Genomic DNA, 13,750 nt, shown 5'->3' on the forward strand with positions numbered 1-13,750 from the left:
GTTTCTAGAAGTTCAACTTTGTTTTTATATCTTCTGTGTCCCTACTTATGTTTTGAACACATGGAATACAGTTATAAAAACTTTGAAAAAGTGTGCTTTCCTGCTAATTCTCACATCTGGGTCAGTTCTGGGTTGGTTTCAGTTGGTTGCTTCTCATTATGGACCATACTTTTCTGCGTTCTTTGCCTGGTAATCTTTGATTAGTGCCAGACATTGAGAATTTTACCATTTGGGGGCTGGGTATTTCTGTGTTCCCATAACTCTTGTTGGACTTTGTTCTGGGGCACAGTTGACACAGAGACAATTTGATCCTTTCAGGTTTTGCCTTTATGATGTGTTAGGTGAGCTCCGCCTGAGAGCCATTATCCCCATTGTTGAAGCAAGACCTTCTGAGAGCTTTGTCCAGTGTGCCGTGGCATCCAGTGTGGCCAACGGGAGTGAGCACTACTCCCAGTCCCATACAAGCCCAGGCCCCTCCCACCCTCTCGTGTGGCGCTTAGCCTGGCCTCCGGGCATTTCTTCGCACTTGTGCACTGATCTGTGCTCTGCTGTGTCCCCAGGGGCCCCGCACCTCTCTGTTCCTCTGCCTTCAGGACTCCGGGACTCCTACTATGTGCCTGTCCTCCCGGCCTCCTGGCCCTGTTTCCTCACTGAGGAGGCTCCTGGGCTTGCCCAGTCCCTCTCCCTGCACCCAGTCCACCTTCTCTCAAGCTAGTGACCTGGGCAGTTACGGAGTCCACGCCAGCTGTCCCCCATCTCTCAGGGGCCTCTGTCCTTGCCTGAGGTCCAGGATCTTGAAAACCATTGTATTATTATTATATTTTGTCTGCTTTTTTGGTTGCTTCAAGTAGGAGCATGAATTGGTTCCAGGTACTCTGTGGTGACCAGAAGTAGAGGCCGATCAAACCCCAGTGGGCCGTGGCTCTCTACTCCTTTCCTTCCAAGTCTGAGTGTTTGCAGTGTCTGCCCTGCCACGTCTCCTCTTCCACAGGGGCTGGACGACGGGCCTTCACTGATACTGCTCAGTGGTTCTTGGCTGTCCTCCTGCATTGGACCCAGAGTCCACATGACCAGGCCCTGTGCTGAGTGCCTCGGGAGTGTACACAAGGGGGACAGAGGTGGGAGATGGGTAACAAGCAGCAATGTCTCCCTGGAGGCAGGATCATGGTGGAGACAAAACTCCAGTGTGTTTGCTCCCGGCCAGGGCACCCACATGCCCCTGAGCAGGTGAAGCCCTGAGGACAGCCAACGAGGAGAGGCCCTCCCAGGGGCACAGCTAGGTTGGGCCCTAACCCTAACCCTGAGGCCCAGGCTCCCCAGCGAGGGGTGGAAGAATCGGGGCAGGGAGGCCAGGAAGGGGGTCAGGGAGCTCAAGTTGAATGTAGCTGTGGCCTGGGCCAGCATTGCTCCTGAGTGCTCCTCACAGGTGCCCAGGCCAGGACCAGGGAGGGAGAGACCTGGTTTCTGGTGGCCATTCCTTGGCACAGCCTGCTTCTCTCTCCTTTCCAAGGCGAGGATGGCCGGGTTTTGAAGATCTCAGCCGGCATCAGGTATGTGCAGCTCCCGGCCTACTCAGAGGTCAGCTTCTTCAAAATGGACAAGGACAACCGAGAGCCACCCATCCAGACCCCGTTGTGAGTATGGGCGACCCTGGACATCACCCGTGTGTCCTGGGGGACAAGGAGGGATGGCCCAGAACTGCTCTACCCAGACCCATCTCCACATGGCTCCCACACCAGCCAGGACCCGAGGGCACTGGGCACCCAGCAGTGAGCGCCAGACATGATATGCTCAGTCTAGTGGAGAAGAAGCAAAGGCACCTTCAGGCAGTGGGGGCCGGGCAGGGAGCCGGGGGTGGGAGGGCTGGGGCCGCAGCAGGGTGCATGTGGTCCCAGAGGAAGACCCTCTGCCCCTCCTTCCCTCCCTCCTGCCCGCTCTCTTAGTCTCAGGAGGGTTGCCTCAGCTCCTCCTCCTCCCCAGAAGGGCCCCTAGGCCACCGAGTCCCTACAGCCAGGTGTCACCCTCCGCTTGGCGTCCAGCAAAGCCCAGTCCCACCCATTCCCTTTGTAGTGGGTTTGACTGCATTGCCTATCCTCTGTGGAGTCCCAAGTCCGGGGGCCTGGAGCCCAGAGCTGCCCTGGAAAGTGCCAGAGATCCGCCTCTCCTCACGGGGGACCTGGAGCCAGCGCTGCCATCAGACACCTCTTGGGGCCAGAGGGACATGCTCAGTGGCCTTCCTGGTGAGTGGAGTTAGCCACCTGGTTGGTGGTAGGTGGCATGAGCCCTTAGGGGCATGTGGGGCAACAGCGGGTGCCCCGGAACCTGGGCAGGAGGAAAATAAAGCCTAGAGGAGCCAGGTGACCCTGGAGGAGACAGGACACCCCAGGAAGATAGTGCCGGGCCTCTCCTCTGCAAGGCCAGTCTCCAAGGCTGTGGGCTGAAAGGCAGGCTAGGAGCTACCTGTCCTGGGCATCTAGGCCCCTCAGGTGCAAACCCAGTGTCCACGGTGCGGTGGGGGACAAGGGGTCCCGGGGGCCCCCCTGCAGTGACCGTCCTGCACTCTCCACGGGCATGTCTGGTGATCACCGTCGGTGTAAAGTCAGGTGGTTTGTTCGTGCTCCAGGAGCCTGGTGGGAGAATGCAGCCTGGGCTGATGGTCTCAAGGTTGTTTCTGCATCTGTCAGACTGAGGGCCAGGCCCAGAGGCAAACCCACCAAGGCCACGGTCACCAGGAGGCCTGTGGTCAGCCTGGACAGGACCCCCGAGTGTAGGGGCCGGCCCTCGGGGCCCCCACCTGCTGAAGTCAGCCGCCATATGCAGCCCTAATGGTCATGCGGGTTCACCTGGTTTTCCGGCTGCTTCCACGTCTGCCCAGAGCACACAGCATCTCCACATGCACTTGGCTCTTGGTGCCTGAAAACCTGCTGCCGTGGAGTGCCTGGCCTGGCCTTTCCATGGATTATTCCGGAATGACTCCTGGAAAGCAAGTGCTCAGGAGGTAAATCAAAGTTTCATCTCTGCAGTTCACTGTGTCCGGGGCCGTGACTCCTCCCACACAGCCTGATCCGTCAGTCATACGGCCTTCATCTTACTGGAGGGAGCATTTGCATTACCCGAGGCGGCCCAGCCGAGCATGGCCATGGGATCCTGCCTGGTCCCCTGTGCCCGCCATTGCCACAGGAAGCAGCTGCACCAGATACTTGGGGACCACGGCAAGCTCAGTAAACGGGGCTCAGGGGTCCCCATCGGGCAAATTCACGTGCACGTTAGCTGTGGGGGCGTTCACGCTCTCCTCGACCCTTTGAAGAGGGGGCTGTCCCCACAGTTAGGATTCCAGCCGTGGACACCGCAGACGGGTGCTTCTGAGTCACAGAGCAGGACAGGCAGACCCGGAGTGCTGCGACAAGGCCCATGGCTAGACCCGGGCCTGGGCCCTCGCTGGGGGGAGCCCCATGCCTCAGGGGCAGGCAGGGGCCCTTGAGGCTCGTGGGGTGGAGCCCTGGGGGGCCTGACCACAACCCCTCATCTGCTTCCAGCCCAGTTTATAGAAGCAATTTTACACTGCAGGGCAGAAGAGTTCTCATATTTCCGTGTAAAAACACTCTTCTGGGCGCCACGCCTTCCACCGGGAGGGATTTCAGAGCCTGTAATGAGGTCTCCGTGGAAACCAGGCCCGGAAAGTGGGGCCGCGTCTGCTCCTTGATGTTTGGTGCAGGCGGCCTGGGCCCGGCCCGCTGTGCAGGTCTGGGGGCTCACCGCTCGGGGAGCAGGCCTCACCCCATGCTTGCAGGGCTGCTCTCAGGCTGCCAACACGTTCAGAGATGTTTCTAGCTTTGCTAGGATGGGGGTATGGCGCCGCAGAAAATTATCTTTGGGGAGACCAGGGGGAACATGCCTTTGGTTTTGTGAGAACACTCAGCACTCAGGTCTGAGCTCTGCAGGCATCCCAGCTGCCTGTTGGAAGTTCTGCAGCCGAACCCAGGGCGCCCGGTCCTTGGCCAGGTGCGTCTGGGGGCTGACGCCAGACGTGGGGCTGCTGCTTCTCTGCCCTTTTATGGCTGAGCCTCTCTGTGCAGGCCTCCTCTTCTGTAAAATGACAAGCGGCCTCTGCCCCCAAGATTGCCAACCCCATGGTGACCCTGTCCTGTCCCCTCACAGGGTGGCACGCTAGCGACGCACACACCTGCCCCGGGGGCCAGTCAGGGTCCCCTGTGCTTCTGCTCCTCTCATGGGGACCAGTCCACCCCTGAACACTCTGGAGGACATTCACACTGAGCGTTCTGTCCCCACAGCTGCCCCAGAGCACCCCTCACCCAGCCGGCGCCCAAGCCTCCGGACATGTTGGCAGGAGCCTGGGTCTGCTCTGGGTCATGGACACGTGGGCTGGCCGTCTGTCCTCTGGTGCCTTCTGCCAAGAGGGGATGAAACCATTGCAAATGTCAGCTCTGCCACGGGTACGATAGGATCAACCATAAGCAAGAGAAAACCCCAGATAACAATAGCTTAACCGAGGGAGCTTGCTGTGTGGAGTCGAGGAGGCTTCAGCCGTGGGGCAGCCCAGCAGTGCGCGAGACACTTGTGCCAGCGAGAAAAACCCAGAAACGGCCCCAGGGAGACCCAGAACTGCTTGGGTGGAAAGCAGGCAAGGCTTTCTCTCTCTCTCTCTCTCTCTCTCTCTCTCTCTCTCTCTCTTTTTAATGAAGTGGCTTATTCTGTGACTATATGGGAACAGATATCTTTAATTTGTAAGTTCTCTGTATCCCTTATCCTAAAAGACAGCAAAATGTGTGACATTCCATGGCAGCCCCCATGCATACGGGGAACATGTCAGGAATCTTTCCCTCGGACGAGTGAACGTCTATTCTCAAAGCCAAACCATAAACCGTGTCGTTCTCACGCTTATCGCGGGCCTGGCGCAGCGCTTCCTCGCATGGCTCCTGGATCCCGCCTCTCTTCCTTCTGCCAGACCTTCGCCAAGGACCCCTGAGCCCCGTTCAAGCCTGCAGCGAGCCAGGAGTTCCAGCCAAGAGTTACTGCGTCTGCCTACCTGGGCGACAGCCACGTGCGCCGGCCTCGGGGTGGGGAGGGTGGCACCTGCTGAGGCCGCCGTGGGCGCTGGCCACCAGGTCTGCATTTGACAGTCTTGAGGAGCAACCACTGGTGGCCTGCAGCCAGGACACATGGACAGGCCTCCAAAGTGCAGGGCAGAGACCACAGCCCGGAGGGTTTCAGGCCGAGAGACCAGTCGATACACGCCTAAAATAGACTGGGGCAGAACATCTCCCAGGTGACTGTCCCTCTGGAAGCCACTTCCTGTGTTCCCGAGCAGGGGTTCCACTGAAATGTTCTCCCAGCACACAGCCTCCAAGCCCAGGGTTTCCCTCTCAACCCCAGGTCACAGGTGCCATTGGACGCCCTCCCATGACCGAGCACGCGCCACCACACAAGCAGACAGGAGCCCGGCTCCCGCTGAAGCCTCATCCCGCGGCTGCGCTCTTGCTGACCAGCAGCACCCCACCCCAGGTCCGTGCTCCCGAGCGCACCTAGGAGCCTGCTTCTGACAGCGGACTGGTGGCTTCGACCCCACTGATGTTCACGCTCACATGGACGTTCAGAGGCAGGGGCGATGGCCCCCGTGATCACCAGGGATCCCTGTTCTCATTTCCTCTTCTCCTCTGTGGTCCTTCTTGCACCACCTCGTGGCCCCAGGGGGTTGCACAGGTGCCAGTCATCAGGCCCCTATTCCCAACAATGGAAACCGGAAGCAGAAGGAGGACGGCTGGTCCCTTCTAAGAAGCATCCCTTCCAGGACACCCCGTCACTCACCCCTTGTTGGCCAGAACCTGGTTACGTGACCACGCCAGGCCACAAGGAGACAGGAAATACAATTTGCCAGCCAAGATCAGGTTCCGTTACCAGAGAACAAAGGGAGGATGGCTATTTCGCGTCAACCAGCCATGCTTGCCTGAGGGTCTGGAAGCCACAGGAGCGAGCCCACCTTCAGCTCACAGCTGAGAGCAAGGCCCTGGGCCTCCTGCCACCTCCAGGGAGGGACGAGGTGGGTGCCCTCCCTCTACATCTCTTTGTAGGCAGTGTCTCCTGCGCGCAAGCGCCGTGTCCCTCCATCTCATGCCCCTGTCCCACGACAGGGCTGTAAGGCACGGATCAATGGGTTTGGTAAAACTGGGATTGGAGGTGAAGAAGCTTAGTCTGTTAGACCGATGGGAATGTGGGAGATGGGGTCCCACGGCATCAGGAGCTGCTGAGGGCCACAGGGAGCCCCGGCCCTATGGCCCCTGCCCTCCTTCTCTGTCTCAGGGTTCGCTCACAGTCAAGAAACAGTGCGGGCAGCCACCCTGGTCCTGGACTGGGGGGTCCCCTTCCCTAACCGAAGGGGTGGGCAAAGGCAGGGCCGGGTGGGAGCCTGGCCACCAGGTCTGCTCCCCAAGCAGCCTCACGCTGGGCTTGGCATCACAGGACACTTGGCAGTCCTCCCCTGCAGCCTTGGCTCCTGGGGTTAGTGCCGGGTGCGGCCCCAGAGCCCACCCCACCCCACTCCACCCCTGCCGTCTGGCCCCGCCCGGCCCCGCCCGCCGCACTCCAAGAACCGAACCGGAAGGATGCGCCAGTTCAACGGGATGTCCTTGCCCACCTCACGGTCAGATCTTTGAGTACTTCTGGGTTTCCTTTCTCAGCGGCCAGGAGGTTGGGTGCTGGGGTGAGGAGGGAGGGAAGGGGCTGGAGCTGCCCTACAGGGAAGCATCGTGGCGGGAAACCAAAGCAGAGCGGCATCTAACACTTAAAAGCAAGTATCCATGCTTCTCCACGTTCTTGAGCCCCTGTGCCAACACCGGGGGGCATGTGGAGCGCAGTCCCCAGCCCGCTGCCCAGCCGTATCCCCAGATTTCCCCAGCTGCGTTCGCCTGGCCCCTCCAGTCACTGAGAACGTGGAGCTAGACGCCGGCGCCTTCCAGCGTGTGGCCCTCGCCCTCACCCCACGGGGACCAGCTTCTCGGCCCTTTTCCTCACCCATCCAACCCACAATTAAGAAAGTAAACTCTCTAAAATCTTGGTTTCCAATTACGCAAATAAGTAAAACGAAGAGAGAAAATGCTTTCTCTTTCCACAGGCCCCGTGTCAGTAATATGTAATTGTGAAAGTCAGTATTTGATTATTTTGTTGATATGAAATAGTTCAGTCGCTGAATTGTTTTAACTTTTGAACAGACAATGTGCTTTTCGTTGAGAAGAACAGGCAATTTCATGGGTGTGGATGATCGCCAGGTTTTCTATACCCTATTTTGGTGAAATTACAGCACCCACACTTTAGTAACAAAGCACATTGATGTTATATTCAAAAAGATTTTTATATTTAGACGCTTAACCTTTTGTAATTCCCACCCACAGCTTTAAACGGTAGCGCCCTTTTATGTTAATTGCCATCAGTGGGGTGTCTGCTCGCCCCCTGGCAATTTAGGCCCATTGAGTCCTAATGCAGGTGCTGATAATTGCTGCAGGGACGTTGTCAGGCAGCGGAGCCCAGGGGCCCAGACAATCCCACCCCCCCGTAAATTGGATTTGGGAACCTAATAAAGCTGTAGCAGGGAGAGAACCTCAGATTGCTTCTCTCTCTTTTTTTTAAACGCACAAAACCCTCCCAGGAAATGTTCCCAGCTGATCTGAGTGGTTCCCTATTTTCCATTTGTTGAACAAATGGTTTTGAGTATTCATCAGATGGGATCTACGAAGAATCATCCGTAATTGTAAGATAATTTTAAAAATCAAGGTGCCCTTTGCCGCTAATCCAATCATGACAATAAAAGTGACGGAATGGGTAGCAGAGAACTTCTGGAAATTTCGTTGCCTCTTGGGGTGGTAACATGTTTTAATATTAATTGTCTATGGTTAATTATGGTAGAGTAGCTGGCATGAAAGATCCATATTTTTAAAGGGAAATTTGTGCTGTAAATGTCTCGTCGAGGAATCCTACCCCACAGAAAGAATGTCCCTGACAAGAGCAGATACCCCTGTGCCTCCGAGGCCAATGCAGGGAGGACCAATGGGATGAACGCAAAAGTCAGGGGGCACGTCTGCCTGAAACCACGCATCCGAGGGGTGGTGGCCACAGGACCTGAGACCGCAGCCCCTCTCCCCTTCGGCCCCCTGGTTCTCCTCCTTCCTGCAGCTGCTGGCCTGGGGCCAGGAGCACCTGCCACAGAGCGGGAACCCCAGGAGCACCCACAGGACCCCAAGCAGCAGATCTCTGGGGGACCCTGGAGAGAAAGGAGAGAGGCAGACAGGCCTGGGCTTCCGTCAGGCTTTGCTGGTGCTGTGCCCCCGTGGATGGGCCTCGGGGGCACGGCTGCTCCGGCAGGAGCAAACTCCGCTCTAGCAGTAGGCGCAGAGCCAGCTTGGATTTCATTCTCACCCTGGCTCTGGCCTCAGAGGCCTATACAAGGGGGGGCCTGGGGGGCTCCCCAAGATGGTCTCCATGCCCACACCGCAGTGAGGAAGCCCTGCTTGGGGCAGGGTGAGCCCCCTTCCCCGTGGCCCTGGGGGATTGAGGCTATCTGCTGGACAGGCCCCAGACCGCTGAAAGCCACCAGGCCAGGCAGGGACGGACACTGATTTGTGTCCTGATCCACCTCAGGTTTAGCCTCTGACCATTGAGGCACAAATGGGAGGGGACACATCCCACCTGACCAGCTGCCCGTGTGCAGCCCTTCTCCCTCCTGGGACCGGCCAGCAGGGGCGCCTGGTCTCCTGCGGTCAGAGCCCTGCTTGCCCTCACCCCGTGTCACAGAGCCTCTGGCCTTCTTCCTGTCAGCCCCAGTGCTCTCCATCCACTGGGAGTGGGCACAGTGCTTGGGTGAGGCCCCTGCCCCGGCCGGTAGGGGCATGGGGCTCTCCTGGTGCCCAGCGTGGCCCCTGGGATTCAGGAACCACTTCGGGCAGGACACTTGAGGAGGGCAAGGCCATCTCGGGGGCGGCCCGGCCTCACTCTGGCCCCTCGGTACAAGCAGTCTGGCCGGGGGAGCCTTCCGGAGGCGAGGAGTGGGGGGACATCGGAGACAGGCTCAGGAAGAACCCCCCACATTTGTGCCCCTGTCCTGGGGGTTTGCCAGGGGCTTTGCCAGCTCCCACCCCCAAGCGCACGTCTGGCCCACGTCCCCTCCATCCTGGGGCTGGTCCTCAGCCACGCCCCAGGCAGCCATGCCACCCCCTTTCATGTCCCATTTGCGAGTCCAGCCCCGCAGAGCTCCAGGAGAGAGTCTGGAAACAGCAGTGTGCACTCGGGTAGCATCTGGGGGAAGGGGACGCTTTAGCCACTTGGCGGGGTGCACAGCGTACAGCCGCCTTCAGGACGCACATACCGGAGAGGACAGGGCCGCACTGGAGCGCTAGGTTCGGGGGCACGCAGCACAACCTTTATTTTCTGAGCATCCAGAAATGACGTGGGCCAACGGGGACAATGGCTTTGTGTCAAGTCCATTTTCCACGCTTTGGTAAAGGAAGGGGAAGGAAGGTGTCAGGTTCCTTGTCAGGAACAGTCCGTGGTCCCCGGCGTGGGCCCTGCCGAGCGCAGCCTGAGGGGCTGGGGGTCCTGGTCCACGCTGCGGGCCCCAGGGCCGGGGTTCTGAACGGCTGTACGCCCACCCCTCCCCACCAGGCCCCACGAGCTCCCTGCTGGCCTGGTTCTCACGCAGGCTCCTTGGGAAACTGTTGAGTTTGAAAGCCTCTGGATAAAACCATGAACCAAACCTGCCCCAGGCCTGCAGTCCGGATGCGGCCTTAGTCGCCCACGTGGGGACCGTCTGTGTCTGGGCTGGCTCCCCGGGCCTCTCCACCCCGGCTGCGGCCTGTGGGGACATGTGGGGCAGAGGTCAGGCTGGGGGCTCCTGGCAGGGGCTCCTGGGACTGCGCAGGTCCTGCTCCAGGGTCACGTCGAAGACAATATCTGGGGCCCGGTCAGGCCAGCCCCACGCTGGACAAATGGACGGGTGGGCAGGGAGCACGTAGCCCAGAGCGAGACCTGGTCTGGCGACCTGGGCCGTCCGAGAAGGGTCCCAAGGGTGCCCACCCGGCCCTGCCCAGCACTCAAGCGGCCTCTTCTCTCTCTGGGTCGTGGAGACCTGGCCCCACGAGTCCTCTGCCTTTGGCAGCGCCGTGCTCCTCGGCTAATTGAGCCTGCTCTAAAGACTAATGCGGTGTGTCTGGTCACCTCCACGTGAGGCGGCTCTCGGCCCCTCGGGGCCGATAACAATTTATTTTTTTGATTCACTTAAATGAAGAAAACATTCCAGCCTGTGGCTGGCTCTCCGCCCGGGGCCCACTGCGGCTGTTCTACGGTCGCGGCCCGGCCTCCGGGAGGCTTGTTTACTCCGGCCACCGCTCTGCCTTTGTCTCCGCGTCCTACACAGGTGATTAGGGAGTCTAATTGAGTTGGCTGTAAAAAGATAATTAATCGACATTTCCTCCCAGAGAGGTCAAGCGCCGATCTCCCTGCGGCGCAGCCTCCTGTTACGAGTCCCCCACCCCAGTCCCCCGGAGGCAGCAGTGACCTTTATCTTGCGGATAATTAAAATCGACATAAAGGCTTTGGAAATAACTCCTGAGAGCTGGAGTCAGCATCTGCAGGTCGGGGCCTTGCCTCGCGGGGTGGCCAGGCTGGGGAGTGCCCCCCAGAGTGGCTGGGAGCAGCTCCAAGGGCCCCTTCAGGCCAAGGCGGGACCCTCACCCAAGAACACTGTCCCATCAGGAGCAGGAGGGGATCTTGGGACACTTGCTTCTCCTGGCGGCTCCCTCGGGGCCCGTGGGGCCCTGGTGGAGGAGAAGGATGGGGTCCCCAGAGAATCTGATGCACGGTGAGGCAGCTCTCTCACAGGGGTGGGGGCTCTGGCCAGGAGCGCAGCTGGGGGGGGGGGGGATCCGCACTGGCCTGTGCTGTGGGCAGGGCGGTGTCCCTGCAGCGTGGTCCTTTATCAGAAGGTAGTCTGACATCCCCTGGGGGGCACCTGCCTGCAGGGCGGACAGGGTGAAGAAGGGGCTGCAGGAGGGGGTGAGTGTTAGGGGTGCACGTGGCCACCCAGTGCCAGCAGGACACGGCACCTGCAACAATGCCCCAGGTCAGGGTGTAAGCAGAGGCCGGAGGGGCCAAGTGTCCAGAGGCTCGGTATGCGGCAGGGTGCTGAGCCAGGACGAGGTGCAGTGAGTAGTGGGAGTGGCTGGCGCTGGAGGTCCTGCGGCCTCAGGCCTTGGCGTGTGCTCAGGATGCAGGAGAAAGTCAGTGGGGGTCTGGAGCAGGCGGGGCCCTCCCCCGGCAGTGAATCCACGCGCTGGGAGTGAGGATGGGCCCATGATGGTGACTGTGGGGACACCAGGACTGAGGGACGCCAGTGAAGGGAGGGGCAGAATCAGGGGTGTCGCCCGCGTCTCTGGTGGGGCAAGAGTGGGGGACCTGCAGGGTAGGAATTGGGTCTGGGGGACCCGGAGCTCCGTCTGGGAGGCAGCCCATGGACATTCCTGCAAGGATCTGGGGCAGGGAATCTGACCCCGAGGAGGCCGGAGCTGGACCAACGTGGTGCTCACCTCCAAGCGCAGTAAGGCGCCCACCCAAAGGGGGTGTGGATGGGGGCGGCAGCGTTGGATGTCCAACCGCGGAGGCGGCGGGGGGCGGTCAGTTGTGGCCACTGGTGCCCAAGAGCAGTGCAGGCCCAGGCAGGGGGCACTGGGCCGAGGTTGTGGGAAACCCAGATTCTAAATTCTCCTGGTGAAGCTTTGAGCTGACAGCACCCTGAGCAGATGCAGCTTTAAGTGGATTCTCAACTCCTACGCAGCCCAAAGAGCTCCCCCATTCTGTCTCAGGGGCAGAGCAGGGTCTGCAAGCCTCTCCCAGACCTTCCATGGGGGGGCGGGGTGCACACTCTATCGGAGGCTTGTGGCCAGGCCGAGACACCACCCACCCCACAGGCGCCCTGGGCCACAGTCCTCGCACGGGCGGGTGGCAGGGCACGGCAGGCCCGGCCCGCTGGGACATCTCACATGCAGAGCAGATAGAAGCTGAGTGACTGCTTGGGTGTTCGAGCCGGGAAGCTATGGTCCAGCTGAGACGCGGAGGCAAAGGAGGCCACGGGGCCGTGTCCAAGAGGAGGGGCCGGTGTGCAGGGACCGAGCTTGGCCAGGCTAGGTTGTGCCCCGAGCACCAGAGGTGCCCATCCCTGGGAAGGTGGCAGCAGGCCTGGGCGTCACATCTGAGAGGTGGGGACAGCGGCGGGGGTGGCCGGGTGTGCGAACCCCATGTGCCAAAGGGGCCCTCATATGCAGGGAAGGGACCTCGGCGCCCTGTGGGCCCGAGCAGGCCAAATCTAGAAGACTGCCTCTCCGACGCAGACACACGTCTGCTTCGGTTAAAGGTCACTGGTGCTGCGTTTCTCTCAGTTTGGACAAGAAGGGGTCTCTGGTCCATGGGCAATGGATGGCACAGAGGGAGACCTGTGGTGGTGAGTGGGGAGGGGCGGATGGGAGACCAGGTGATGGCGGATGTCAAGCCTGTGGCTAGAAGATGCGGTTTTACTGAATCGCATTGGCTGTCCCTGTGCCGCCCCGCCCATGGGCCCTGCTGAGTTCAGTGACATTCGTGCCACCAGGCAGAGCGTGGAGGTCAGCGGGGCGGCGCCCTTGGCGCTCTGGGTCTGGCTTCTCCTCACCACGTGGATGTAATGACGGAACCTCTGCTCAGAGAGGCCCGGAGATTTCTGGGAGGATCTGCCTGCAGCGGCTTGGCTCCAAGCTGAGGGAGGGGACGTGCTCCGGGTTGGGTGTGCCAGTCCCCTCCCTGCCACCCCCCCCCGGGAAACGGCATGTTGCTGTTGGAGGTGCATCCGCAACCCACTCTTGTGCGGTCACCTGGACGGGGGTCTAGGGTACAGAGCCGGGGTCTTTACTGTCCGGAGGCAACCAGCTCCGCTCGAGCCCACTGGAAGCCGTCCATGGACGGCCATCAGCCCTGCGGCCCCCAGTCACTGCCCAGGACATAAACAGCGTGAGGGCAGCCAAAGCTAATGGTGAGAAGGGCATTGAAGAATGTCCTTGCCAAAGGACAGACTTTACTTTTTAGAATGCGCCGTAAGGATGAAATGAAGACACCTCTGAGAGAAATTATTCCCTACCTGTGATTTGGAAATACTTCTGGGGCCCGTCTGCAGAAGTCGGGCTCCAGGGAAGGGGCTTTAATGCTTACAGCCCCCGGGCCCCGTCCAGCCTCCTCCCTGAGGTTTGACCACTCCTGCTGGTGGCTTGTCCCTGACGGTGTGTGAGCGCGGGGCAGGGACCTCAGGACAGAGGTCGGTCCGGAAAGCCGGGAGCCCAGCCCCTACAGGATAGCGGGTCCTGACACATGTGTATTTGGGACAGCCCTGGTGACAACCCCATCCCAGCCGCCAGCTTCCTGTGCATGGGACGAAGGAAGGGGGCAGCCCAGTGGGACGGAGCCTGGGCAGGGGACCGCCAGAAGGAAACGCCCCATCCCCCTCACACTTTGGGGTGCCAGGAGCAGGGGAATGAAGAAAGCCAGGAGGGACAGCGTCCGCGTGGGGGTACCTGCTGCAGGGCTGAGTCCAGCCCACTGCCATTCTTAGATGCCAGAGGATTTGGGGGTCTCCTGGCGGCTGCTGCCCCTAATGGGGGCTGGTGGCTGCCAGTGGCTTCGTGTTCCATGCTCATCACGCAGCCATGAAGTAGAAATGTCCTCC

General features: G+C 60.2%; 1 protein-coding gene across 5 annotated transcripts in view; it reads left to right on the top strand.

The window, feature by feature from the left end:
• The window catches only part of MORN1 (MORN repeat containing 1), a 51,338-nt gene that overhangs the window by 23,503 nt on the left and 14,085 nt on the right, over nt 1–13,750 (top strand). For 3 of the 5 annotated variants that reach the window (XM_073903482.1, XM_073903481.1, XM_073903480.1), the window contains 2 exons: nt 1,511–1,634; nt 2,071–2,240. In XM_073903482.1, the coding sequence (XP_073759583.1) occupies nt 1,511–1,634; nt 2,071–2,240 (294 nt within the window). Of the gene's footprint in view, nt 1–1,510; nt 1,635–2,070; nt 2,241–2,623; nt 2,842–5,394; nt 5,577–13,750 lie in introns of those variants that run through there. The other 2 variants (XM_073903483.1, XM_073903484.1) reach the window with 2 other exon arrangements.

Source organism: Callorhinus ursinus, unplaced genomic scaffold (assembly GCF_003265705.2).
Source record: "Callorhinus ursinus isolate GAN/ISIS: 27379988/994484 unplaced genomic scaffold, GSC_fseal_2.0 scaffold18, whole genome shotgun sequence".
NCBI classification, from domain to species: domain Eukaryota; kingdom Metazoa; phylum Chordata; class Mammalia; order Carnivora; family Otariidae; genus Callorhinus; species Callorhinus ursinus.